This window comes from Primulina tabacum, chromosome 11 (assembly GCF_025594145.1).
Source record: "Primulina tabacum isolate GXHZ01 chromosome 11, ASM2559414v2, whole genome shotgun sequence".
Lineage (NCBI taxonomy): Eukaryota > Viridiplantae > Streptophyta > Magnoliopsida > Lamiales > Gesneriaceae > Primulina > Primulina tabacum.
This window is the reverse complement of record NC_134560.1, coordinates 5,464,385-5,490,500: the sequence shown is the minus strand read 5'-3', so window position 1 is coordinate 5,490,500 and position 26,116 is coordinate 5,464,385. Positions and strand designations below refer to the sequence as shown.

General features: G+C 35.3%; 3 protein-coding genes across 10 annotated transcripts; 1 reads left to right on the top strand and 2 right to left on the bottom strand.

Annotated features, from left to right (window-relative positions):
• Window positions 1-1,438: 1,438 nt before the first annotated feature.
• On the top strand, window positions 1,439-5,604 carry LOC142518250 (3-ketoacyl-CoA thiolase 2, peroxisomal). Its single transcript, XM_075620996.1, has 14 exons — window positions 1,439-1,668; window positions 2,841-2,917; window positions 3,032-3,116; window positions 3,218-3,344; window positions 3,421-3,519; window positions 3,622-3,689; window positions 3,779-3,886; window positions 3,964-4,041; window positions 4,140-4,272; window positions 4,348-4,444; window positions 4,557-4,680; window positions 4,758-4,866; window positions 5,140-5,223; window positions 5,317-5,604. The coding sequence occupies exons 1-14, from the start codon at window positions 1,573-1,575 to the stop codon at window positions 5,424-5,426; spliced, it is 1,395 nt and encodes a 464-aa protein (XP_075477111.1). The 5' UTR covers window positions 1,439-1,572; the 3' UTR covers window positions 5,427-5,604.
• Window positions 5,605-7,001: 1,397 nt separating this feature from the next.
• On the bottom strand, window positions 7,002-18,170 carry LOC142517676 (uncharacterized). 8 transcript variants are annotated; one of them, XM_075620055.1, is made up of 11 exons: window positions 18,018-18,170; window positions 16,779-16,882; window positions 16,134-16,253; window positions 15,746-15,839; window positions 13,489-14,134; window positions 13,312-13,374; window positions 11,999-12,199; window positions 8,779-8,864; window positions 7,972-8,068; window positions 7,755-7,853; window positions 7,002-7,296 (listed from the first exon to the last, which is right to left on the bottom strand). In XM_075620055.1, the coding sequence occupies exons 2-11, from the start codon at window positions 16,804-16,806 to the stop codon at window positions 7,234-7,236; spliced, it is 1,497 nt and encodes a 498-aa protein (XP_075476170.1). In that variant the 5' UTR covers window positions 16,807-16,882; window positions 18,018-18,170; the 3' UTR covers window positions 7,002-7,233. The 8 variants fall into 8 exon arrangements, with proteins under 8 accessions (XP_075476170.1, XP_075476166.1, XP_075476165.1 ...); XM_075620051.1 differs by having other exon boundaries at window positions 15,746-16,253; XM_075620050.1 differs by having other exon boundaries at window positions 13,489-13,755; window positions 13,885-14,134; window positions 15,746-16,882; window positions 18,018-18,150.
• Window positions 18,171-19,274: 1,104 nt separating this feature from the next.
• LOC142518597 (dihydroxy-acid dehydratase, chloroplastic) lies at window positions 19,275-24,690 on the bottom strand. The gene is given in 15 exon segments (XM_075621387.1): window positions 19,275-19,491; window positions 19,718-19,876; window positions 20,364-20,444; window positions 20,530-20,631; window positions 20,868-20,938; window positions 21,067-21,190; window positions 21,302-21,360; window positions 21,443-21,512; window positions 21,595-21,706; window positions 21,781-21,975; window positions 22,082-22,236; window positions 22,633-22,680; window positions 23,250-23,321; window positions 24,062-24,469; window positions 24,471-24,690. Coding segments are annotated over 15 exon segments (1,830 nt in total). The 5' UTR covers window positions 24,594-24,690; the 3' UTR covers window positions 19,275-19,440.
• Window positions 24,691-26,116: the final 1,426 nt, after the last annotated feature.

Genomic DNA, 26,116 nt, shown 5'->3' with positions numbered 1-26,116 from the left:
AAATGATTTGTCATTGCCGCATTTCCACTATCTCCATACACACACAATTATCGCATTGTATTAAAACTTGGGAAATGCATTTTGTGTGTGTGTGTGTGTATTGGTGTCAGAAGCAACATTTGTCCCTGCTTATTCCATGGTATTGGAAATATGATATTTGGGTTGCCATTTGTTAATCTCATATGTTCAATTCTCATGAATCCCAAGCTGGTGTGACATTTGGGAGGCAACTATCGTTCATGTTTTGGCAAAACAATGCAAATATAGCACTCGGGCTACCGCACGATGATCAATCCTTTTCGTTTTTCTTTGGTACTTGCTATTGAATTTTATTCATATTTTCTGCAATACAGATTGAAGAGAACATGAAAGCTGTAAATATCATTCCTCTGCTTACACCTGCAGTGATGGAAAAGATCGAAGCAGTCGTTCAGAGCAAACCTAAGCGCCCGGATTCATACCGGTAGACCGCCTATACAAACTTATATTCCTATATGATTGTGATTCATTTGGATCCCTCGTGAATTTAGTGTTTTGTATGGTTTTTACTCGTGGTTTTGTGAGAGTCACTTGTCATTTAATTGGAGAAATTGGTTAAATAATCTCGGTCTTTTTTTAAGAAAATGAACTGTATTTGAAATATATTTGAAGAGGTCGTTTTCTTGAAAAAATATTTGACCGAAGTTAAAAAATAAAATATCCTTCACATTTTTTTAAATTCGTTTGAGTATTATTGAATTCGTTATTTATTTTCTAATCCAAAACCTCTTGATGTACATTTTATAGTTCCAGTTACAATATTATTTTGTTTAAATTTTAAAAATAGATCGTTTTTTAGTTATTTTAATAATCAAAAGTTATGTCGACTACTGCCCAGCCTAGTATCTTTAATTAAAAAAAAAATTCACTTTCAAATTATTTGTTTTTATTTGACGAGATTTTTTTTAATATTAATCAACAAAAAAATTTCCTTGCACGTTATTTAAACCACAAATATTTGGACTTATTAAATTGCCTCCATAGCAATGCCAATAGGATAATTTAGATTACTTAAAACTCGTACAAAACTTGTGCCGATTATTACTATAAAACTCACACGATACCCAACATCAAAACCTAGGACTAAAAAAAATAAAACATTTGACTAATTTCCTTTAAAAAAATAATTATAATACAAAATAGATAGCATAATTTCTAAATGTGTTTTTCTTTGTTCAAAAAAAAAAAAAATGGTAAAATCAAATCTATAATTGGCTGTCAAATTTTCTTCACGAATTTACGAAACAATCTCACAGATCAATTTTATGAAACAAATCTTTCATTTAACTCAAATCATAAAAACAAAATATTAAAATTGAATTATTACGTGTGTGACTTAATTTATATTGAAGATATTTTTGTTTAATTTTTAGAAATGAATATAAAGACAGTGTATAGTTATTATTTCATCGTTATCCTCTCACGCTTCCCAACACTGAGTATGTGTGTGTGTGTGTGTATATAATTGCGTATACGTAACTGTTCTTGGAAATTTAGAAACGAAGCAATATTCGAGTATCGTATTTGGAGGAAATGGAGAAAGCTGTTGAGAGGCAAAGAGTTCTGCTGCAGCACCTTCGTCCATCATTCACTTCCTCTTCGCTAGAAGATATTCAATCTTCAATTTCGGTCAGATTTGTTTATTTTTTACTCTGGGGATCATTTGTTTTGTGATTGAAATTGTTTTGTTATTTTGAGTTTTGAGTTGCTTTTTCTGTTTGATGATTGAGGTGGGGATCCGGAAAGTTTTGTCTTTTTGTTCGTCTTGATCTGATCACGATTAAATGATTTTCTTATTCCCTGATCGCTCGTGTTAATACAAGCACTTAGGTAAAATACTTACCCAGATTTAAGTCTAGCTTACAGATTTAGTTCTATGCTTGAATTGAGGTAAATCGAAGAGGTACCATGAGCAATTAGCTATGCCATACTTGTGTTGTGATTTTTTTAGAGGCGAGTCTAAAAGAAATACCGGAGTCTCAGAATTGGCGATCGTATCATTTTCTTCCGATGAAAAAAAATTCTAATTTGCTGCATATAATGACATTGAGAACATAATGTAATCATCATTAGGTAAGAAAATTAAGATGTTTTCATTAGACCTTACCGATATTTGGTCCTTGGATTTTAATTTATTGAGATTGAGAAAGCATAAGGACAACAAAATCAGTAAAAATCTGTCCTGGTAAAAATCAATATCAATCTGGTCATTTCGGATGCGATTGAATTCGATTAAATAAAAAAACTAATTTTTTTTTATCAGCAATAGAATCATGTATGTACTTGGACAAGTACTCCATCATGTTTTTCCTTTAAAACCAAATAAAGGTAAATGTTTTTCTTAGTGCTATCTATCTTTCTTCGACGAAATCCAGACATGGTCCAGGTTTTTCCTCTGAGACAATCTTGATAATTTTTTTCCCTTTTTTGAGTTAAAAAACTTGTAAAGACTTGTTAACTATTGTTTGAGATTAAATAAAATCAATAGAATCAATCTGTATACTGTATTCATTCCTCTCCACGTGATATTTACCGATAAGGTTTTATTTTGTGGATATTATTTTATAAAAGAAGTCTAACAGCAGCAGCATAGTGCTGAAATATTGGAGATATATTGAGATGAAACTATGCATATTGCCATATTAGTTACATAAGTTTTGGCCGAGAGGTATAATATGTTGGAAAGTGGGCATTACATGTATGTTGTTGCTTTAATTTGCATATACACACGTTTTTTGTTCAGCATGTTCGGCTGGAGATTTGTTGCTTTAACTCACATATACTCACTTTTTTTTGTTCAGGCATCTGTATGTTCAGCTGGAGATAGCGCTGCCTACCAACGGTCTTCGGTATTTGGTGATGACGTGGTTATTGTCGCGTAAGAGATCAATTTTTGAACATTTGTGCTACATTAACATTTTTTTGAATAATCATACTAGTTTTATTTGAGGTGCCATAACTGAAGCATTTCATTTTCTTACTTGGTGTGTAGCGCCTATCGTACAGCATTATGCAAGTCGAAGAGGGGTGGCTTCAAAGATACCTATCCTGATGATTTACTTGCTCCAGTTCTGAAGGTGGGTGTGGTTCTGTCGCAATATACTTGTTATTGTTGTTCTGCTTGAGGTTGGGGTTGAGGACTCTGATATGTTTGTTTGTTTGTTTCTTTCTCTATCAGGCGCTGATAGATAAAACTAATGTCAAACCCAGTGAGGTTGGGGATATTGTAGTTGGCACTGTGTTGGCGCCGGGATCCCAAAGAGCAAGTGAATGCAGAATGGCTGCATTTTATGCCGGCTTTCCAGGTATTTATTCATGCCGTTGTTCTGCAACCATTTGTTTTCCAGGTATCACTGATTATACAGGGTTGTTTCTATGCAGAAACTGTACCTGTGAGGACCGTGAACAGGCAGTGTTCGTCTGGCCTTCAATCTGTTGCTGATGTAGCTGCAGCCATCAAAGCTGGGTTCTATGATATTGGTACCTTTGTTTTGCTTAGAACTTCCTTGTAAGCCAACATTAGTGGAACTTTTTTCTAGTTTCATGGGTTAGCTGACTCTTTTCAATCGCATTTTTAACAAGGGATTGGTGCGGGGCTAGAATCAATGACTGCCAATCCTATGGCCTGGGATGGATCAGTCAATCCAAGAGTAATCCTACTTCTGTCATTTCCTGTATTAGATTGAGTTTTTTGGTACATGATTGAACCGTAGAACTTGAAATGTTGTATAAATTCCAGGTAAAAACTATGGCTCAAGCGCAAGATTGTCTTCTTCCAATGGGTATTACTTCAGAAAATGTTGCCCATCGTTTTGGTGTCACGAGGCAGGAGCAAGATCAGGCTGCAGTAAGTTCAATATATCTGTCAGTTCATGGTTGCATCCAAGCTGACCATGTCTTTGATGGATTCTAACTATGTTTCAGGTTGAATCACATAGAAAAGCTGCAGCTGCAACCGCTTCAGGAAAATTCAAAGATGAGATAATACCCGTGAAAACTAAGGTTACTTTTGTCAAAACTTTTCGTTTTATTTTGATAATTGGTAAGTTCAATTACTGTCAACTTTTCCGGTGGTAATGGCATCTATTTGTTTGAAACAGCTTGTGGACCCAAAATCGGGGGATGAGAAAGCAGTCACAATATCTGTTGATGATGGCATACGACCTAATGCTTCACCATCAGATCTGGCAAAACTGAAGCCTGTTTTCAAGAAAGATGGTTCAACAACTGCTGGTAAATAAGATCTTTGCGCAACTGTTTCTCATTTAGCATGAATTATGTTATGCTACTCTTGTGGTCTGTGCTCAGGGAATTCCAGCCAAGTGAGTGATGGTGCTGGAGCTGTGCTACTGATGAAGAGAAGTGTTGCAGTGCAGAAAGGGCTTCCCATCCTTGGTGTATTCAGGTTTGTAAATTTATTGGTTATTTAACCTTGATGCTAAAGCTTTTTGCTGCAAATAAAAAAACTGGATTATGCTCCTCCATGTGACAAGTCTAATACTTTAATGCTGTTGCAGGAGCTTTTCTGCTGTTGGTGTGGATCCTGCGATTATGGGCATTGGACCAGCTGTTGCCATTCCTGCAGCGGTCAAATCTGCTGGTCTTGAGCTTGATGACATAGATCTTTTTGAGATAAATGAGGTAAAATTTAATTCCAAAACTTAATGTACTTTTCATATGCACAATTGCACCGATGACATGAATGATGCTCTGAGCAGGCATTTGCTTCCCAATTTGTTTACTGCCGTAAGAAGCTGGAACTCGATCCTCAGAAGATTAATGTTAATGGAGGCGCAATGGCTATTGGACATCCTTTGGGAGCTACAGGTATTCTTCCTCTTGGCTTAATTGTTGATCTACCAATAATTTTGATTGCGTTCTTTCCTTCCACAAGTATCAGTTTTAAATTTTGTCTGCTAATGCTAATCGAACTCATGTACGTGGATCTTTTTATACTAAGCTGCACCAAAAATTAATTAGGTTGAGGCCATACTGCCTAATTATAAATTCTTAGTAATAACAATAAAGTTCTTCGAAAAGTGATATAAATTATTTGTCGATCAACTTAAATGTATTTATCAAAATATGTGCTTGATTCAGGAGCTCGATGTGTAGCTACCTTGTTGCATGAGATGAAGCGTCGAGGCAAAGATTGTCGCTTCGGTGTGATCTCCATGTGCATAGGTTCGTTTTTTTTCCATCTCTGTGAGCACTCACTCACGTGAACATAGTTTCCAGGAACGCCAAATTGAGAGTTCTATTTGAATTTGAATACAGGCACAGGTATGGGGGCAGCTGCTGTGTTTGAAAGAGGCGACACATGTGACGAGCTATCCAACGTACGGGCAACTGAAACACACAATTTCCTCTCCAAGGATGCTCGTTAAATGCCATTTAACCATACAAGTTCCAATAATGTTCGAGTTTGAACTCAAAAATGAATAATGGCGTGTAATGACTTCAAACTTGTTCTATCATAGTTTTGTTCTTGGTATAACGGGCAGTTGTCTGATATGTGGACGACAGCTATATTTTTAAGGGAAAAATGGATTATTATTTCTTTTGCTTCTTTTGAGCAAATGTCTTCTCCTTTCCGTAGCCAACTGCTACTCTGCTAGGTTCGAATTTAGCACCTGTGAAGAATACTCTATTGCAATGAAAAAATCATGATGAAATCGCAGTAAATTCTGTTTGACATATTGCAAGGAAAAAATCATAATGATAATTGTCATGATGCAACAGAGTTTTTTTTTACAGAAATCCTGTTAAATATAAAAAATGTATATTTTGTCTCTATGAAAATTAAATAGACGTCTTTCTATCTCTTTATTTTTTTATAAAAATATGGTAAAATCTACTCTTGCTGAAGGGATTTTTTGATCACATACCTAACTCTTGAGTTTGAACAATATTATCTCTAATTTATAAAAATGGGTTTTTATATTTTTCCAGGCTGGATATTGGGAGAAGCAAGGGGACTGACTGAATCATCGAATTCATCAACAAGGTCGAGCAAGAAATCATGGAATCTTCAAGCAAGAAATCATGGAATCTTCAAGCAAGAAATCATGGTTTATTGTAGGGGAAATCTCAACTCAAAGTTGAGATTCGCGTTGGTTTTTAATCACGGTACGAATACGTACTCAAAAAATCGCATTAGCAATATAGATCGTACAATTTTTATGTTTTTTTAAAAAATATTTAATTTTAATGACGGGAAATAATTATTTTTATATATCACACTGAATTTTGGATCAAAACAAACTCTGGATAATAGATAGTTACAACCGTAGAATCACCCGTAGTTTGAGGTCACGTTGTAAATAATGTGTTCAATGCAACTTTAGAAGTGTCAAAAATACAATCTGACATGTTCACCAACATGTAGTTATGATTAATGGAGGCAATGTGACTTTGACTCGTAATTGTAATTGTAAGTAAATGAAGAGTACATAAAAAAACATCACGTTCAAATAGTAATTTCGCTAGTTTTTATTCAAATTATTCTAAATTTATATTTCTATATTAAATTCAAACTCATTAGCTAATTTTGGTATGTCAATATTGACAATAATTTTTTTTTTGTTTTACCATTCATAATATTTGTTAATTAATTAATAATTTTTATACATCTTTCTAATTTTTTCCGTTTTTTTTCCACTTATCTCTCATTTTAAATTATTTAAGTAAATCTCATTTAATACATAAATATCATTTGTAACTAGAAATTAGCAGAGTAATAATAGTTGTAATTAACAAGCCATTTTCATTTCACTTGTAATTGAGATTGGTGATCGTTTTTGTAGGTTTACTTGGAGTTTAAAAATCAACATTTATAAACTTTTTTGAATTTCAGAAGAAATTTTTTTGAATTTCACCATGAAATTCAAGAACCTACATTCGATCGTAAAATTAGCGCAGCACAGTAATCCAGGTAAGAAATTTAGACCAAAATAGCAACATTTTTCTCAATCTAACTAAAAACAAGCTATGTAGTTATTACGATCGATTCAAAAAATAAACAATCACACATAATTGTACAGGACTATAGTTCATCGATGCGTAGAGTTCACTTCAGAAAAGCTATTTAAAGAGTAAAACAAAAAAAAGTTTCAAAAGATACCTCAACAACCAACGTGTTGTTGCCTTGTAACTTGGTTTCAAGTACAAGGAACAAAAAATACGATGAATATATCAAGTTATAGCTGACTTGCAGACGGGACACAATGTTCTCCTCTTCAGCCATGGATCAATACACTGTGACAAGTGAGAAGGGGGTTAGGAATCGGCTTTACCTACAAGGTCAAGCGGGAAATCTCCAACTATCTCCTCTCAGTTGTCTGACGGTAAAATATTACTTCACCAAGTTGCAGTGAAAACAAAGATCACAGCTTTTATAGCATTTCAAGGCAAAAATAGACAGGATTACTTCAAACGAGAAGATTGTGTTAGTTGCATGACATAAATTCAACTAAAATAAGAACTACAGTACACAGAATATTGGAAGCACACTCACACATGTAGAGAGACAGATTACAAATACAAGTACATAAGTCAGCACACCTAACTATTTAGATGTGCACATTTTTATATGTGCGTGTGTGTGTGTGAGCCAATGTAGGCAAGTAGATTGACATCTATGCATGGATGATTTAACTAAAGACAACGATAACTAGCATGCGACAATGGATAGGTGAAAAAGAAAAGCCTCGTACATCTTTGTGAAATTTGTGCAAGCAAGGGAGATGGCGGACGGTATCGCCGATGGTTGGAGTTTCAAGACAAATTGCACAAGCCTCGTCAAAATTGTCACTCTGCAAGAACAAAAATACAATAAGCAACTTAGAAACAGAAGATGCATGACTTAGCACAGGCTATTTCATTCACGAAAGAATATGATTCAATGGAAGAATCAATTCTAAAGATGATTACCTGAACGGTTGATTGTGGGAGGCCATTAATCTGATGAACAGATGCACCACCATGATCATTGTTTTCATCAAGAGCTAATAATGTTTCATAATCATTCCTAACAAGGTAACGGTAAGAAAAGTATAAGCAGCCTTTAATAAACAAACCAGGATTTTGGAAAGTACCCACAAAGTGAAAAACAGAGAAGAAAACAAAGGGGAATCCAATAGACTTCAGACTTTAATGCTCCATAATTATACTACTTGACGAAAATTTGTTGAAGATATATCTGTTCATCGTACACGTCAAATAAGGACTTTGTGTTTTTTTCATCATCCCATCCATCTCTCAACTTTTAACAGTCTCGAATTCTTAATGCATATAAAACTCATAAACCGTGTACATTGAGATTTTTAAAACTTTATCATTTAAATCGAGAACTATCTCTTATCGCTCCATCACTATGATTGAGGCATAGCCTCCATACAGTTATCTAGCCACACAAAATAGAAGAGCATTTCTCCCTAGGTATTCAAAGTAGCTTCAAAATGAGGAGCAACCGCCTAATTACGCAAATCATGATGGCAGCATGAGAGTGGTTTTAGACAGCCGCTATGAAGCTTGAAAAGAGAAAAGGGCGATCCATAATTTCATATCAAATTAGGCTGTCAACGAGCATTCAACGTTGTTCTTCTGTGATCACTCCATCAAGTACTACTTCAGAGGTACCAGATTGGATATATATATATATATATATAATTTTATTTTATTTTTCTGTGCTGACACTCTCTTATCATAATGGCGCACAAAGTCTCAGACGATACTCACTCATTAAAATCACGATGAGTTACAAGGTTTCCGGTGCCGACTTCCATGTCACTGAAAGTCTCTAATGTTCCCAGAATATGCATTCTCTGCAAAAAAGAAAAATATTATTTAGGATCCCCACAACTTGAGAGACTACATTATCAACCACACACTTGCAAAATTATAAATTGTAGATTTGAGAAAGTAATATTTCTCATTATATATTATACCGAGTGCAATACAATATTTATACAAATAGTGCAAATCAGTCACCACAAAATTAGGACTTAATCTTAGCCAATAAATCTCTTAAAAAACACCATTCCAAAATTAGTCTGATCTAATCCCTATAAATCCTCTCTATATTTACAATAATATCAAATTCCTAACTTTGCTCCATCATTCTGCACTTTCCCTCAAGTAGATTGAAAATCAGCCTTGTCCTCAAGGCTGAGCTTAAGAATTATCTTCATAGTTTTCTCATTGCTTGGCATCACAGTTCCAATTTGTGAACCTCTGATTGTTAATTTGATTAGCCTCTGCATCAATTTAACAAAACAGAGCTTAAGAATTATCTTAAGCTCTTCAATTGATAGCCTCTGCATCAATTTAACAAAACAGAATCGTGAATTATTTTTGGTGCCAATATGTTGCCCAGCTTTCAAAATCCATCCAATCGAGTCTCTCCCATCGAATTCAAGTGAATTTGCTCTCTTGGAAACCTGATTCTCCACATCGGATCCGAGGTTTTCACCCCCAACGATCTTTTCTCCTTCCTTTGCCTTGATTCTGGGATTTGACGCAAAGTGGGACGTATCCATAATTGGTCTGCCTATATAAATTGTTTGGGCCCAGTTTTGCTTGTGATTTACAGACCAAAAACTTGCTTCATTATTCTCCCTACGATCCCTTTCATCCATAACTAAATTGATTGGTTCTACGTCCCATTTGAAGGTGGTAAGCCCATGGGTTCTCATCCTTCTCCATAATTTATCTGTGAGCCCATTATCCACATGACCTATGTATTGTTCCTCGTCGTCATCAATCAAAATCTCCAACAGTCGACCCACCGGCATAAGACGACCTCCTAACCCATCCCCCATCAATATAGAAGCAAGTTCATAAGGATCCGTGGTTTTCTACCACGATATCTTTTGATCACTTCTTTTGTAAACCATTTCCAATCCATGTTCGGCCCCTTCATACAATCGTTCACCTTTGGAGAATCAATTATTTCAGATTGCCCATCCCCATATTCCCATCAAGTTGAGTCTTTACCATCCTTCGTCTTCTTGTCTGAAATTTTTAATACTTGAGTCAAATAAGATCTATACTTCTCTGCACAATTTTGAATAATCTTCTCAGACAATTTCTTTGCATTTGGAAGAGCCTCCTCATTGTTGCTTTTCAAAATAGCAAAAATGGGTGTTAATAGGGCTGAAGATTCATCCCCACTTTCTTCTATCACAAGTGAATCACTGCCTCCATGGATTCAACGATGACTTTTGGGTGATGAACTCTTACAGATCTAAGGAAGTGCTTAAACATCTTAATAATCATCTCATCTACATCTAAGTCCAACATGACAATGTAGTACCTGACCTTAGCCATCGTTTCCAGAATTAGTTATCCTCTTAATGTAAGATCTGGTATTCTGGTAGGAGTGTTCGACAAATCCTCAAAAACCGATCCTATCAGCCGTAATCCTGGTGATCTCACTGAGGTATGAAGCTACTCCTACTTTCACATTAGCATCAGAATGCTTCAAAAGATTTTCTACTATCAACGCATCCATTAGAGGCAGAAAAGCGGTTAGCATAGGATTTCCCAGGTTACTGCTCAACTTTTGATAAAAATTACTCAATTCAATCAAGGAGACGAATAACTTCAGCCAAAGACAAGAAGGGCCGGGAAAGAGCATTCCTAGCTACCGTGAACGGTTATTCCATCCCCATTTTTGAAACAGTTGTGGTTGCCATTTCTTCTCCTCAGATGATTATCCGGCAGGTCGGCCCAATTGTTACAACCACAATACTCAGCAAAATAAAGAAGAAAGAAAGAGGAAATATGATAATATATAACTGAAATGAAAAGGTGAACCCAACTTTTTGCCAGTCTCAAGTCTCAACACTCAAAAGAAAACAACTTGACGACTAACTCTATTCTACTTCCTCTTATATTTTTCTTGCCCCTCCCGCAAGTCATTCCATCTAAAATTCCTTTCATAACTAGTTACAATTTTTGGCCCAATCTATATAAGCCCATGAAAATATTACTCTTACGTCTAATTAGGCCCATTAGACATAAGTTCCTAACAAGAGGTCACTTCAAAAGTTGGCCTTTTTAATTCAGTGGTCATGCCAGATTTTTACTATGAAGAAGGCTAGGGTTTTGAGAGAGTAGGCATTGGAACCATGTAGATTCGAGGGAAGAATATTTCTCATTATTAATTCACTATTTAGATAAATAGTGCAAATCAATCACCACATAATTAGGACTTACTCTTAGCTAACAAATCTCGTAAAAAACACTATTCCAAAATTAGTATCATCTAATCCATATAAATCCTCTCTATGTTTAGAATAGTATCAAATTCCTAACTTTGCTCCATCATTCTACATAAATTAAATCACAAAAAAAAAACTCTGTTTAGCAGCAAGATTATGGGCATACAACTGAGCGAGTGAAGAAACGATATGGATCCACAATGTCCGTACTTCCTCATGCATCAATCGTACATAATGGCATAAGATATGCCATCCAACTATAACTCACAATTTTGCAACTTATTTTTGTGCAACAAGCAGCCTAAACATACACTGTTTAATAGACAATGTTAAATCAAGATATGAGCTGGCAAATCAAATAGCTAAATATCCTCAAAGCTAGCAGCAACTGTAGGTCCACACAAACAGCCAAGCAATCCTTCTATATAGATAGGTATTTCAACCTTGATATCCAAGTGCAAACAAGTAATCTGCCATCAAATCTTCAATGATTGAGTGACCATCCAACAGTTATCATTACATCTCAATTAGCTGGAAAACTTACACAACCATTACTCATCAGATGCAAGGATGCAACAAAAGGCGAGTTCTGATTGTACAATTAGCCAATCTAGCCTCTACAAGTAATACCCAAACCAGTATAGTATAAGAACATTCAGGTTATATATTAAACTGAATTTAACTGATTGTCCAAAATCAAATGCAAGACGAAACATATAACAACTCAACCCTACCATTTCAACATCCATGTTTGCAGGGAACAGAGAAGTTCTTCCTCTTGACGGCAACAGAGTACGTGGTTGCCCAGGAAAACGACCCCTCAGTCTCGTCATTCTTCCCAGTGTAGAAGCACGAGCTTGATATCCTCTACGCGAGAGGTTTGAAGAAGATCGAGAGTGGGATTGTCTTCGCAAATTGGACATCAACGAACCTCTCTGCACAGAGCACAAAAGCCAAAAAAATTCTCAACTAAAGTTTTTAGCACCCAAGAAAAATGATAGCAATAATACAAATACAGCCAAATGACCAGAATATTAAGGTAGTCAAATAGATTAATACATGAATCAAGCAAGAAGACAACCATAGAAGGTTCATATGATGATAATACAGTCAACTCAAAATACGAAACATACCATCCATGTAATCTGGAATGCTATATTATAGACAAAAAGTTTTAATGTTAGGATGGCAATGGGAGTTCTATGTGAGCAAATGCACCAATAGAACAGGAAAGCGTTACAAGTACATAATCCATCAGCCACTCTACATTACAGTGAATGTTGGGTTATAAAAAGAAAGTATATTTTGAAGACGAGCAGACCAAATGCGATTATTACACAAGAATAGACTGAACTAGAAATGAACAACTAGAAACAAGGTCCAAATAACAACTGAAAAAAATATTTGGTATACATTTTAAAGATGCTTGAGATACTTTATAAGAGATCACAGTGTACCTCAAAATTCTAACAATATTTTTTGATAAGAAACGAGATCATATTATATATATATATATATATATATCATGTAATGATTCCAAAAAACGGATAAGATGTCCACCCACAGAGCCCCTAAAACTCAAGACACATCAACAATATACTAATCTCCAATTTCTGATTAAGTCTATAGTCGAGAACATAGCTATCTCTTTATGACTCCTAATCCACAAAGAAACAACAATCAAATATTTGATATCACAGTTGATTTATACTTAATAATCCATTGAATTATCTAATATAAATAAAGCATGCTTAGAAAGAAAGTGTTCACGATTTGCGCAACAGATCGTCCAACACAACGGGACAATGTCAATATACGTGCAGATATACACATGGATGAGCACAAAAACATATCATACATATACTAGTAAATTTTAATAACGAAACAAAAGGAAGGTAAGTAAACAAAGGGAATGTAAATCCTGCACGCTAGATAAGTAGCTGAAACATTCACACAGTAAATAGATAACAAGGGTGCAGGATGAGCAGATTCCTGAAGTTTTCAGTTGTGGATGATGTTATAGTTATTCTGCAACACAATATCTTACACTAGAAAAGGGGTGATTTGAATTGTCCTGGTGCTGCAAGACCGTAGATATGTGTGTATCAACCTGTCATCGAATTTATAATACAAAACAGAAACTAAATTTAATGTCTAATCAGAGGCAAAAGATTTAGAAAATTCTGAGATGTAGTCTTGTAAACAAAGGAAGAAACTGTCTAACTCCAAGAACTGGCAAGTCGTTGTACAGTTGTTCCTGAAGTTCACGAGCCAGGAGCTCATCTGCTTCAACCTGTTTAGCCCTTGCAACTTCGTCATGAGTATTAGGTTTAAAATCATCAACATCAATAGTTTGATGTAAATTGGCCACATCTCTAGAAGTTGTTCTCGAATTTGATGGTCCTATAGATAAACTGAGAATCACAACTTCTGAATCATCAGACACCGATGTTGAACATTCACCTGAATATCTCGAAGTGGTTCTCTGTTTCTGTCTTTTGATGTGCATGTTAGCGGAAGAGGGATACCTATTTAACTGTCCTAATCTAGCCCGAGAAAGGGGCATTGTTTGCCTTAAAGGAAGACTGGAAACATGCTCAGAGGAAAATAAATTTGGGACCTTAGAATCGTCATCATCAGTAGCAACAGCACTTCCTTTTTCCCTTTTTGTCATCCTCTTCTCGTTGTGTTGATTGGCATACCTTGGGACATCCAGTTCCCTCTTTAAAAACTGTTCCTCACCAGTTGATGAGGAACACAGTTCCCCGTTAAGCATACTTCTCCATTCACCTGATTCTTCAAGGTGTTCACCTGAGCCCCTGACGTAATCACTGGTTTCTTTAGCCTTTCCACTGAAACTGGAAGAGCTCCTGCGTGCACAAAATATTCCTTTAACTACAATAATGCTTAAATTTTAGAATTTAGCACATGATTCCCTATAAAAACAAAACTTTCACCTCACAAAAATAGAAACCACTAGTATTAAAAGCAAGTGCCACAACATATAAAGTTCTCATTCTTTCGGTTTAACAGATAAAATTTCCTCTCTTCCCCGCAAACCTTCATCCAAATGCAGTATTTCTGCACGTATATTTTACCACGCACAAACCAATGACACACAATAACCCATTAACTGCTTCATAATCGTATTCCGAATTTGCTGGCTACCTATAACATCAGTTTGGGATGCTGTATACTCTCAATAAAAATAACGTGATTTAACTCAACAAATTTGAAAATAGAAATTTGTGGAATTTTTGAAATGTTATTTGAATATAGGTTTGAAAGTTAGATGCGATGTGATCTGATATAAAGAAATGTGTCATGATAAGTGAAAAAGGGAGATAAATAATGACTGTTCGAAAAAAGGAGTAAAAATATGTGATTATGTTATAAGATCTCATTTAGCTAAATAACCAAATATCATACAAAATTTAGATCTTATAAGATGTTTTAGCAGCTTATCTTTATATATTATAACTTATTTTTACAAGGTTCTACTAACATCTACAATCAACTTATAATTTCCTAAATGTGCTATCAGACATTTTAAATACCTTATAAGCTGAGTATAAAAGCTCTAAATGAGTTTTGAATAGCTTACTTAAGGTGTGATATCATGGTTAGACTGAAACTTAGATTGAATTTTCCCAGTGTGGGTTCCTATAATGTACAAATAAGATGAATTTTTTAGTTGAGTTGAATTGAATGGAGTCCAAAGAAATGGGGCCTATATCACCTGAATCTTATCTGGTTGCTTCCCCCACAAGATTAACATCCACTACAAATCTATCATGATTCTCTTCTACTCTAAAAGGTGAATATTAAAAAATTAAAGCTTACTTCTCAATGTGCATCTGTTCTCTCCTGTTATTACCCGGGAAATTATACATGAAGATCCCTTTCCCATGGAGAGCTCATTCAAAATAAAACAAATATAGAAATCTTAAATTCAATCAACATATAAACACGCAAGCATCTAAACCATACATCCAACACGATTTGAGAGTGAAAGATGGAGTCATATCTCCAGATCTTTCTTCGTCTCCACAGGCTAGACTAGAAGAAGATAACATTCACAATCATGAATTTCTCGAGAAACTAGATGAGCAAGAATCCAAGAATCAGCAAGATGATAAAATTTATACTAGATGTTGAAATTATAACCATTAATAATCAAAAGGTGCGGAAACAGATCATGTAAATATATGTACCACAAAGGCAAGAAAATGAAGAAATCGAGAAAAAATGGCAGGCCTTTGGAAACTACATTAACAAGAAAAATTGAAAGTTGTGAGGAGAAAGAGACCAAACTCTTGGTAAAATACATAAAGAGATGGAATCAACAACCCTGATGATTCATAGACATTTTTACAGATTTCATTGGGTAAAGATGTACAGACTGTAAGCACCCTTGGTCCCTAAATGCAAACAAAAAATTCAAAACATTCAAAATATCTGAAAGTCTACGAAATAAATACCTGCTAGGTAAATTCTTGTTTTTTATTTCAGGGTCTTTTGAAGTGCATGGATACATAATCACTCCTTTTCCCTTTCTGGTGTGGGAGTTGTGACCTTCAGAAACCAATTCCTCGATATCAAATGGAACAAGTGGACCTCCAGAAGTTATAGCATCATTATTATCACGTGCAAAACAATTATTTCTTTTCCCAGCCAACTGTTTCACCTTAGCTATGTTATTGGGTGATATACATCCATTCCTCACCAATCTCTTTTGCTTGTTTACTCTAGGTGAGAGTATGGGTTCATGAGGAAGAGAACCATCATCACCAGGTTTGTTTCGAGCATTGTCAACTAACTCACTGAGTTGTCCATAACCATTATTTGAAATAACTTCAGTCAAATTACCTGTTCCCTCACCGGCACTGCTCCGCACAGTCGATCTCAACAGGTCCTTAAAAGAAGAAGCCCCATTTGATATTGCTGATCTTCTACTGCAGTCAAATCGACCACTGCCAGGCATTCCACCTGGTAATGTATTTCCATGTTCAGGACTATGCAGACTCATTTCTGTCAGATCTACAAAACCATCTTGAAAAGAAGAAGAAGAACGAGATTTATAACTAAATGATGGCTTTTCTATTTGTAGATGCTGCGCTTGACTAGTATCATCTCTTTGGTTCAGTAGGTGCCTTCTTCCTAAATAAGAGAGGGCTTTTAGAGGAAAATGAACTTGCCATAGAAAAACCTGCAGAATTAATGGGGTGTAGGGATTTGCTGGAACTACTAGCACATTTTGGAGGATGCGAAGGCTGCCTTCTGCTTCCATTGTCAATGACCATTGACCGGGGATTATTTTTAAATGAGGATGAACTTGTCAGAGAAGGAGCAGCAGGATTCAAGGGCTGTAAAGTGTTGGTGAAACTGCTAGTACATTTTTTAGCACGAGTTGATAGTTTTCTGCTTCCACTTTCCAAAACCAATGGTTGAATTTCAATCTCTTTTTCACAAAAAATTTGCTGTAATAGATGAGAAGGAATATGTGAAACATGCCTTTCCTCTTTGACACCGCTCCTCTCATTAATCATTCGTTTAGCTAATCTATCGGGAGTATCGGATACATCCACCCCATCATCAGTGTCCACTGGATTCATATTCTGCAGGACAAACCAAGCCATATCGATTCAATTTAATTGACAACAACTAGGAACATTTGAAACAACACTTCTACCCATTATCTCAATAATTCACATCCTCCAGAGTTCAAAACAGCGGAGAATAGAGGGATCGATAGAATATATTTCATAAAACTAAAGAGAAATGATGTCATATACCAAATTGGAAACAATCAAGAGAAAAATGCTAATGGTGCGACAGCTACATGCAATGGTAACACTCCTGAAAGCTAGTGGTATAGGTTAAAAAGATATTCCCCACAATAGATAGGAGATTATCCTGATCTCTGAAAAATTGAACACTAAACACCAACTGCAGCTAATATGGCATTCGAAATAATCAAGCCCTATTGACAGAAATCATTAGATAATTACATGCTTCATTTTCTATCGAAGATACGGTCACAAACTCTATAAAAGCTTAAATCAACCATGTAACTCATAACTCCAACGGAAGGACTGAGGAAAAGGCATATACTACCTAGTACACAAAAAACTAAAAACAAGAATGAATCCCAGAACAAAGTAAGTTATAAACAAAAAGAAGCCTAAAGATTCAGCCAAGATAAACTCCAAGGGGTATCAAATGATAAACTGGAATTCGTATCCAATTTAAGATTAAAAAAAATTATCATGGATAAATATACATAAACATTTTTTTCCTTTTCCATTTCTGGGTAAGAAATGAAAAAGATTATGTACAATTTCCAGGATCGATGAACATTTACTTCAAAAAAGAAAAAGAAAATCATATCAAATTCAACATTTTGAATTTAAAAAAAAAAAACAGAAAATTCATTCATGATGTAAAACAGAATAGAGAAAAAGGTTCAGACCCTTGTGAACTTAATGCCCAATGTAAGGTTGAACTCAACCTTACTGGAGAGATGGAAAAATATATCAAACACTAATTTCAAGTCCTGGAATTCCACGATAATTTAACAATAAACTCCAGCAATACGATTTTATTGCCTCGAAAAGGGAAAAAAACCGACGATTAACAAAAATACACCCCAAGGATCACTAAAACTATTCAGTTTCTCAAGAATTCGATCCAATTAATTAATTGCAAACATAAATAACTGCCGGAAAAAAAAATTAGAATTTAATGCCGAACCTCGATTATCTTCTCGTCTTCCACCTTTCGGGACTCCGAAGTTCTGAAAGATGGCGGACGAGATTAATTTGGGCCTACATTTTTACGGTCCACGGCCCAGAAACACCGTTCCCATAATTGACACCGAGCCCATTAAATTATTTGGATTTTTAATTTTTGACGACATTTTATGCATCTATTTCTATCTATAATGTAGAGCCGGGCCTCCCTTCCACCCTGCCCCAGCCTGTCAACTCGACCCGACCCAACCCAACCCAATCCATCACGGCTTAGACCGGTCTATCCTTCCAAAAAAATCCATACATAAATCATTATAAATAATATAAATATTTCGAAATTCTCAATTATGCATAAATCATTATTATAATATAAATCTTTCAAATATTATAAATCATACATGAATCATTTCGAACTATACAAATATTTTAAAACCTATCAACTATGCAAAAAGCATGCGAAACTAGCTGGTTAGACATACGTATTGCGTGTCTAAGATACATAAATATTATAAAATTTATAGTTATAATAAATATTGAAATTGATAAATAAATAAAAAAATTGTAAGTGATTTTTACGAAGAAAAATTTTAAAAAAATGGAGATTCTTACATTACATGCATCTAACTAATTTTCTTAAATATTTGAATTTTGATTTTGAGCGAAATATTGAGTAGTAATAAATAAAGAATAGATCTTTTGTGAAACGGTCTCATGAATTTTTATCAGTGAGACGAGTCAACCCGACCGATATTCACAATAAAAAATAATACTTTTAGCATAAAAAATAATATTTTTTTATGGATGACTCAAATAAGAGATCCGTCTCACAAAATACGACCTGTGAAACGGTCTCACGCAGGTTTTTGTCATATATAAATTGCCCAATAAATAGGAGGAAGTTAAAAGGATATTTTTACGATTTTGAAAGAGTTTCACAATCACACCACACTAGTTAGTTCAGAGTGGGTTTGCTCGCATGGCTGCCAAAATCATGGCCGAACCCACCTTTGTTTAATGGCGGTAGAGATTGACCCGACGAGTCAAACCCTAAATTAACAACTCTACTATAAAATTTCTAATTTATTTTCAAAAACTCACAGATTCAATCCTATTGCGTCAAGAAATCGAAACTCGAAAGATTCCACCACACAAACACTAGACGGAAAATGTCCAATAAAATCCCAGATGACGAAAGATTTTTTATCCGAGAGTGGAAAGCATAAAATTATATATTTATTTAAAAATAAAAAAAGTCCAATAAAATCCAAAGCCAATGGTATTGCACGAAAATGGGGCGAAAGTAAAGATACATCGACACCGAGTCTCAAGCATAAGGTTGAATAATTATTCTCTCGTCAGCCACATCTTTGGCTATAAAAAAAATGGATTGGCTCTAAATTTTCTCTATGGAAGATTCACCTCTTCTACTCGTCGGTCACACAACCTTGCGATGCCGACTGCACACTCTTGATATACTGAAGCCGAAACAAGGAGAACAAAGTCGAAAGAGATCAATAAAAACTCAAGGTTGCATTTAGAACAGAGAAATTGACAAGAAAACCTAGATTTTGAGGCGCCGAATCCTTGCAAGAGGGGGGTACTTAAGCGGGAATAAATTTTCCATTTTCTAAATAAGGAAGATCCATACAAGAAGATTAGCTGTTGAAGTTGAGTAATTTGAAACACATAATACACACATACCTTGTATAGAACTCCCCGGTCAGCTTTGTAAGCTGGTTGAGTCCATCTCTGTCTTCGCTCATTTAGCTCCTCGTCCGTTAGCTGTACGTCCATTTTCCTCTTCTGAATATCTATCGTTATAATATCTCCGTTCTCAACGAGACCAAGTGGACCGCCTTCCTGAAATTCAGAGTGGGTATTTCATACATAATTAAATAGAAATGCAAGTAAAATCAATACCATGTTGGGATATCGGCATTACTTTTTGAAGGAAAATTTAGATTGTCGACGAAGAGAGTAAAATTTAGTATGTCTAATCTACCAAAGTAACATTTAACGAGTATGATCGTCTGATATTATAGCAAACTTTCCAAAACAAGCCACATTCTACAAACAGTTGAGCATAAAATAATAATTAAAAAAACTATATTTTAATCAAATAGCATGAATAAAATTTCTCAGCGCTTGACAAGTATCCCAATTTGTATTAAGCTTATCCTATTTTGCGTTAAGGTTCTTTTGATATCAAGATAATGTTTAACGGTTTGACTGACTTGTTGGACATTACAAATTACCAATCACCTCACGAGGGAGAGATGTGAATGGTGACAAACTTCACATATAAGAGAAGAAGTTTGTAAAAACAATTTAGTTGAGACCAGTGTACCTGAGCCTCAGGACATATGTGTCCCACCACATATCCATGAGATCCTCCAGAAAAACGTCCATCAGTTAGCAGTGCAACTTCCTGCATGAGGGACAAAAAAAGGGAAAAAATTCAAAGAAAAAGCCAATGCATCGAAGATGGCAAAATTTGTGGCAGGAAAAATCACCTTGCCGAGACCTGCACCCATTATTGCACTTGTAGGGGTCAGCATTTCTGGCATACCTGGCCCCCCTTTGGGCCCCTCACCTCTGATAACTACAACTTTTCCCTGAAAAATAATTACCCATTATATAGTATCGTCGTTTTTACATCCAGTTAAGCCAAAGAAGCTTATTTAATTTTTCTTTTTGGCGTTTTATTCTGTATGCATAAAAGAAGGTTTCCATCAAAAGTAGTACAATGTTCGAGCCTTTTTTTGATATGCCCCATGCCTAAACACTATCAACTGACGATAGTTGAAAGTAATGCAGAATACAAAAAACATAAAAGGAAGCAAACTCTTACCTTGAAACTCTCAGGGTTTTCTGAGATAGCTGCAATCATAGATTCTTCTCCTTCAAAAACAAGTGCAGGCCCTACAAAGCATATGTTCAAGGATTTCTTCATACTGTAATATGAATAAATTACCAGATAAATTCAAATCTGAAACGAAACAAGAACAGAATAAACTTATAAATGGTTCTTGTCAAGTGGAATGCATCACCAGAGAAGAATAACCCTTCTTTCCCCGTTATCTTTGCTACTGAACCTTCCGGTGCAAGATTTCCGTATAATATCTGAATGTGACCAGTTTCTTTGATGGGGTTTGTCAATGGTCTGATTATTTGCTGGAATCAAAAGACAAAAGGCAGGCTTCATACTTGCATCGTAAGAAAGAATCAGCAAGTTACAAAACAAACAGCCCGAAAATAAAGGATTTGCTGAAGCAGAAGCTATACCTGATCTGCAGGCATCGATGGATATAGCTTAGCATTCTCAGCCAAAGTTTGTCCCGTCACTACAAAAGGTCAGTAGAGTTAGAAAATCCCAAAAGCGAGAAAGCATAGCTTTGCATTACCAAGCAAATGCCAGAAACATACCAGTAATACAATCTCCATCTAAAAACCCAAGCTCCAGTAAATGGCGGATGATTGCAGGTGTACCACCAATCTTCATTAGGAGGATATAGATTGTTAGCAATATTTCGTAATAGAGGATCACCATAATCTTGCATTGTCAAACTTTGAAGTACCTTGTGTACATCCTCCATTACATATTTGCCACTAGGCTTGAGATCTGCAAGGAAGGGAATCCTATCACTGACCTTTTGAAAATCATCAAGTGTCAACTGCAAACCTACAGACCTGGAAAAAATCTTTCCATGAGCCACTTAGATGACAAGCAATATCCAGTAGTCATAGAATTTGGCTGTACTCACTTAGCAATAGCAATTAAATGTAAAACAGCATTGGTAGATCCACCAAGTGCCATGACCATGACCATCGCATTATGCATGGACCTCGAAGTGATAATGTCTCGAGGTTTTAAGTCCATTTTAATCAAATCTAGTAAGTACTTCCCAGCAAGGCGGCACTCATCCAATTTTAGAGGGTCTTCAGCAGGGGTCGAAGAACTTTTGAAATAAGAAGGGAAAAAATGTTTGAACAGTTCAATTAGAATCATTAGACGTCAAAGAACAATTTCAGGCTTTCAGCAAGCCCTTAATAATGTTGTTTTACCTGTAAGGCAGGGACATTCCCATTGTTTCAATAGCAGAGGCCATTGTATTTGCAGTATACATTCCACCACATGCCCCTGCTCCAGGACATGAATTACGAAGTACATTTGTCCTTTGCTCATCATTAATTAAACCACTCACATACTCTCCATAAACCTAAAGACTCAAAAGCATCAGATCTTATCAGCCATTACCAAAAGAATAAAAAGAACAATGAGAACATAAAACCAGTAACTTGGCGAACTGTTTCATTATTGCATTGTCCATGCACTGATGGTAAGAATTGTTGCAAATATGAAATGTTGACTAGTAGGACAAGGCGTCCTTACAAACAATTACAGACATCACTTTAAGAACCAACTCAATTTAATTGGCACATGATTGCTTGCAATAAATGCAATTTGTCGCAAATTAATATATAAGTTTCTGTGAATGATAAAAGTTGGTGAGTGCAATTAGACATATAAAGGATGAGGAAAAAAAGTACAGGCAGTAAGTGGCACAAGTAGAAATAGAAGATGAGACTGAAGTGGGTTTAAACCAACCACATACCTGGAAGGCAGATACTATGTCATATATGTGACCTTGAAAATGGCCAGGCTGCATGAGAGATATAAAGAATTAGCCCTATGGTTTTGTTATGCAAATCCCAAAGGTAACAGCAAATCAAGATGGAGATCTTTTACGTATTTAACGACAAACTTTGCAACGGCGTCTTACATATTCTACAGTATTTCATGATTTCCAAGGACCACGTGATATCTAATGAAACTTAGTTAGTTCACGAAAAATCTTATAGTAGTATTGCACAAACATCAAGGATAAGAAGTGATTGACAACACTGGAGATGAAATAGATAGCAAAGCTCTCTCACCTGCCTACTCGATAAAACATATCACAAGCACTAGGGAAAGCATTCATAATTCCATAATCAAGTACAAAACAAAATTTCTATCTTCATATAACAAATTTACAAAGTACAACAGCTTCTATAATTTTCACCAAAAATCAGGAATCAGAGCGCACATTGTGAATAAAATCTATAAATTCACTTCACTGGTGTGCACCTTTGGAGTAAAATGAGTCACATTTCACAGTGACTTGTTTCACATAGAACATGACACTAATAGAACAAAATCGGTAATAATAGTTCTCAAGATCCAACCAACCTTTATAGTTCCACCATAAACCATGATACTTGGGCGGTTCAGTCGTCCCATGGCCATAATGGTACCTGGCATCTGCAGCGTAAGGCCCCATTAACTGATATATTTAAGGATTTAGCCCAACAAAAATTGTTAAGTGAACAAATGGACTACAAAGTTTCAGTTACAGATCTTTTAATCAAAAGTTGGACGAAAAAACAGAAAGCTATTGTTACACTTCATAAAAATAGTAATACTACGAGCAACCATTGAAGCATACGCTTGTACTTTTGCTTCCTCTTCCAAATTGCTATTCACCAATTAATATTAAATTGGTAGAATATTGGCCAGCTGCTTTTGACGATAGTCTTCTTTCACCATCTCTCCACCAATTTTAAGTGTCCCTGCACATTGCACAATGCACAATTGCATTGCTTCAGGGTGCAGATACAATGGCTTCCTCACCTCCAATGCTTAACAAGTGTCAAGACTCAACCTTGAATATTACATTGCCAGCAAAAGATCGTCTTCTTTCCAAATGTAAGGGTGGAGAGCCAGCAATTGATCAAAACATTGTATATTTCACAAGCCAAAAAAATTTAATCATCAAAAGATCTATAATTTCTCAATTTCGAATAAAGTCACATCACAGCTAATGAAAGACAAGAACAAGAAAAATTCTAAAACCCAATGTTTCACACCTCAAACCATAAAAATCATTCACCTAAGGGCAATAGAATATTCAATGACAGGTAAAGTCTCATTCTACGTAATCATCCAACAAAAAAGAAAATAAACAACAAAATCATAGTTAAAAAGAAATGCGCTTTACATACATTTTTATCACAACCAGGTATGGAAATGTTCCCATCATACCACTGAGCAGCCATTACAGTCTCAATACTGTCAGCAATCAAATCTCTTGATTGCAAACTGTAGCACATCCCTCTAGTCCCCATTGATATAGCATCACTAACACCAACAGTATTGAACCTAAAACCCACCATCCCAGCCTCTTTAACACCTTCCTTGACAGCTTCAGAGAGCTTCAACAAATGCATGTTGCAAGTGTTCCCCTCGTACCAAACCGACGAAATGCCCACTTGAGGTTTGCGCAAATCATCATCGGAGAGCCCCACGCCGTACAGGACGGCTTGTGAGGCACCCTGCGATTTGGGTTCGGTGATTCTCGAACTGTACTTGTTAAGTTTTGTGTCAGTGGTTGGTGGTGGAGGAGAGGCGACAGGTCTCGGAAGTGGTGGTGGAGGAACAGATGATGGAGCAAGGAGCTCTAAGGTGGGGTGATGATGTTGGAAATCGAGCCCCGATGGGGGTCGGCGACGGGGCGAGGTAGAAGGTGGCTAGCATGGCGGTCGAGCGGCGGCGCGTGGAGTTGGGGGGTTTAGTAGAGGGATTAAGATGTTTGGTAAAGCAGAGGGCCTCTCAACAAATGCGGTACAGTGTGTGGGTTCCTTTTTAATGATTTTTATCTCAAAATTACGGGGAAATAAATTGGATTATTAGAGAGATAAATAATTATAAATTTTGTGCATTAAAATTTTTAAATTTGAATGAATAAATGTAAGGATAATGATCAACAAATAAATATTATAAGATATAATTTAAATATATTTTAAGAATATAGATTTTTGTTAAGTAGTGAATGAAATAAATAAAATATTTATGCTATGTATAAAACTCTGATTAAGTATAAAAAATAAAATCAATAACATACATAAACAAAATATTACAAATATATATGCAAAAAAATGATAAAATACTAGTTTCTATTTGTAAGAGACTTTTATTAATTATTATTACTTTTGTAAATAGGTGATCCAAGTAACACTAATACATCAAATAATATATGTTATATATTAGACATTTTCTCAATTTAAAATGAGCTGGTCTTTGTGAAATGGTCTCACGAATCTTCATCTATGAGACGGATCAACCCTACCGATATTCATAATAAAAAGTAATATTTTTAGCATAAAAAGTAATATTTTTCCATGAATGATCTAAATAAGAGATCTGTCTCACAAACGACGACGAAATTATATTTATTCCGAATACCTGTAATTTATTTTAGAGCTAATTCAAGTAAATAAAATAAGTTCGTGAATACCAAAACTTGAAAGGTCTGGTCTCTTCAGGTCCACTTGACATGGTACATACAAAATATCTTTTATAGTTGGAATGGCCATATCAAATTTAATTAGAATTCTAAAATCTACGGCGATGGTAGTTGATAAAATTTAATTCTTGGAACATAATAATAGAACGATGATATTTCAAACACACCCTCACTAAAATCACCAAATAAAAAGCACTGACTTACGTTCCGGAACATTTCAGCGGAATGAAACATGCACGTTGCGTGTGTGATATATAATATATGAATTATATGTCGATAATTTGAATTTTTTTTTACAAATTTTGTGTGTTGTGAAAGATAATTGACAGTATATAAAATAAATAAATATTGGGATGTATTGATTTAATTAGGAAAACATTTTTATTACAAAAATCATGAAGACGCTTTTTGAAACAATTTTTTAATCTTTTTGTGGCTTAATCAATTTTAACGTGGCTAGAAAATGTAGGAAATAGCTGTTTGTTCAGCTTTCGAGACGGTAAAACAAATCAATTTTGTGTGATAAATATTTTATTTAAGTTATTCATGAAAAAAATTATTTTTTATATAAAAAAATAAAGCTGCTCCAGTTTTTCACGACCGTGTCAGTTTGGGGACAGCCTGACCCAACTGAGAGTCAAACTTTAGGGCCATAGGCCCATAAAGAATATATGGACTTCGAACTATGAGTAGATTCATGCTAATAGAAAATGGTCGAGTCAGAATCTGGCGCTACTCGAGTTAGAATTTTAAA

Bases quoted from the DNA above. Each gene is read 5' to 3' on its own strand.
- LOC142518250 (XM_075620996.1), top strand. From the start codon at position 1,573: ATGGAGAAAGCTGTTGAGAGGCAAAGAGTTCTGCTGCAGCACCTTCGT. The intron at 3,520-3,621 runs GTACCTTTGTTT...ATTTTTAACAAG, and splicing joins AGCTGGGTTCTATGATATTG to GGATTGGTGCGGGGCTAGAA. The intron at 4,867-5,139 runs GTATTCTTCCTC...TGCTTGATTCAG, and splicing joins ACATCCTTTGGGAGCTACAG to GAGCTCGATGTGTAGCTACC.
- LOC142517676 (XM_075620049.1), bottom strand. From the start codon at position 16,554: ATGGAAGCAGAAGGCAGCCTTCGCATCCTCCAAAATGTGCTAGTAGTT. The intron at 8,865-11,998 runs GTAGGGTTGAGT...TCTTTTTTGCAG, and splicing joins CAAACATGGATGTTGAAATG to AGAATGCATATTCTGGGAAC. The intron at 8,069-8,778 runs GTGAGTATCGTC...TTACCTTGTTAG, and splicing joins ACTCATCGTGATTTTAATGA to GAATGATTATGAAACATTAT.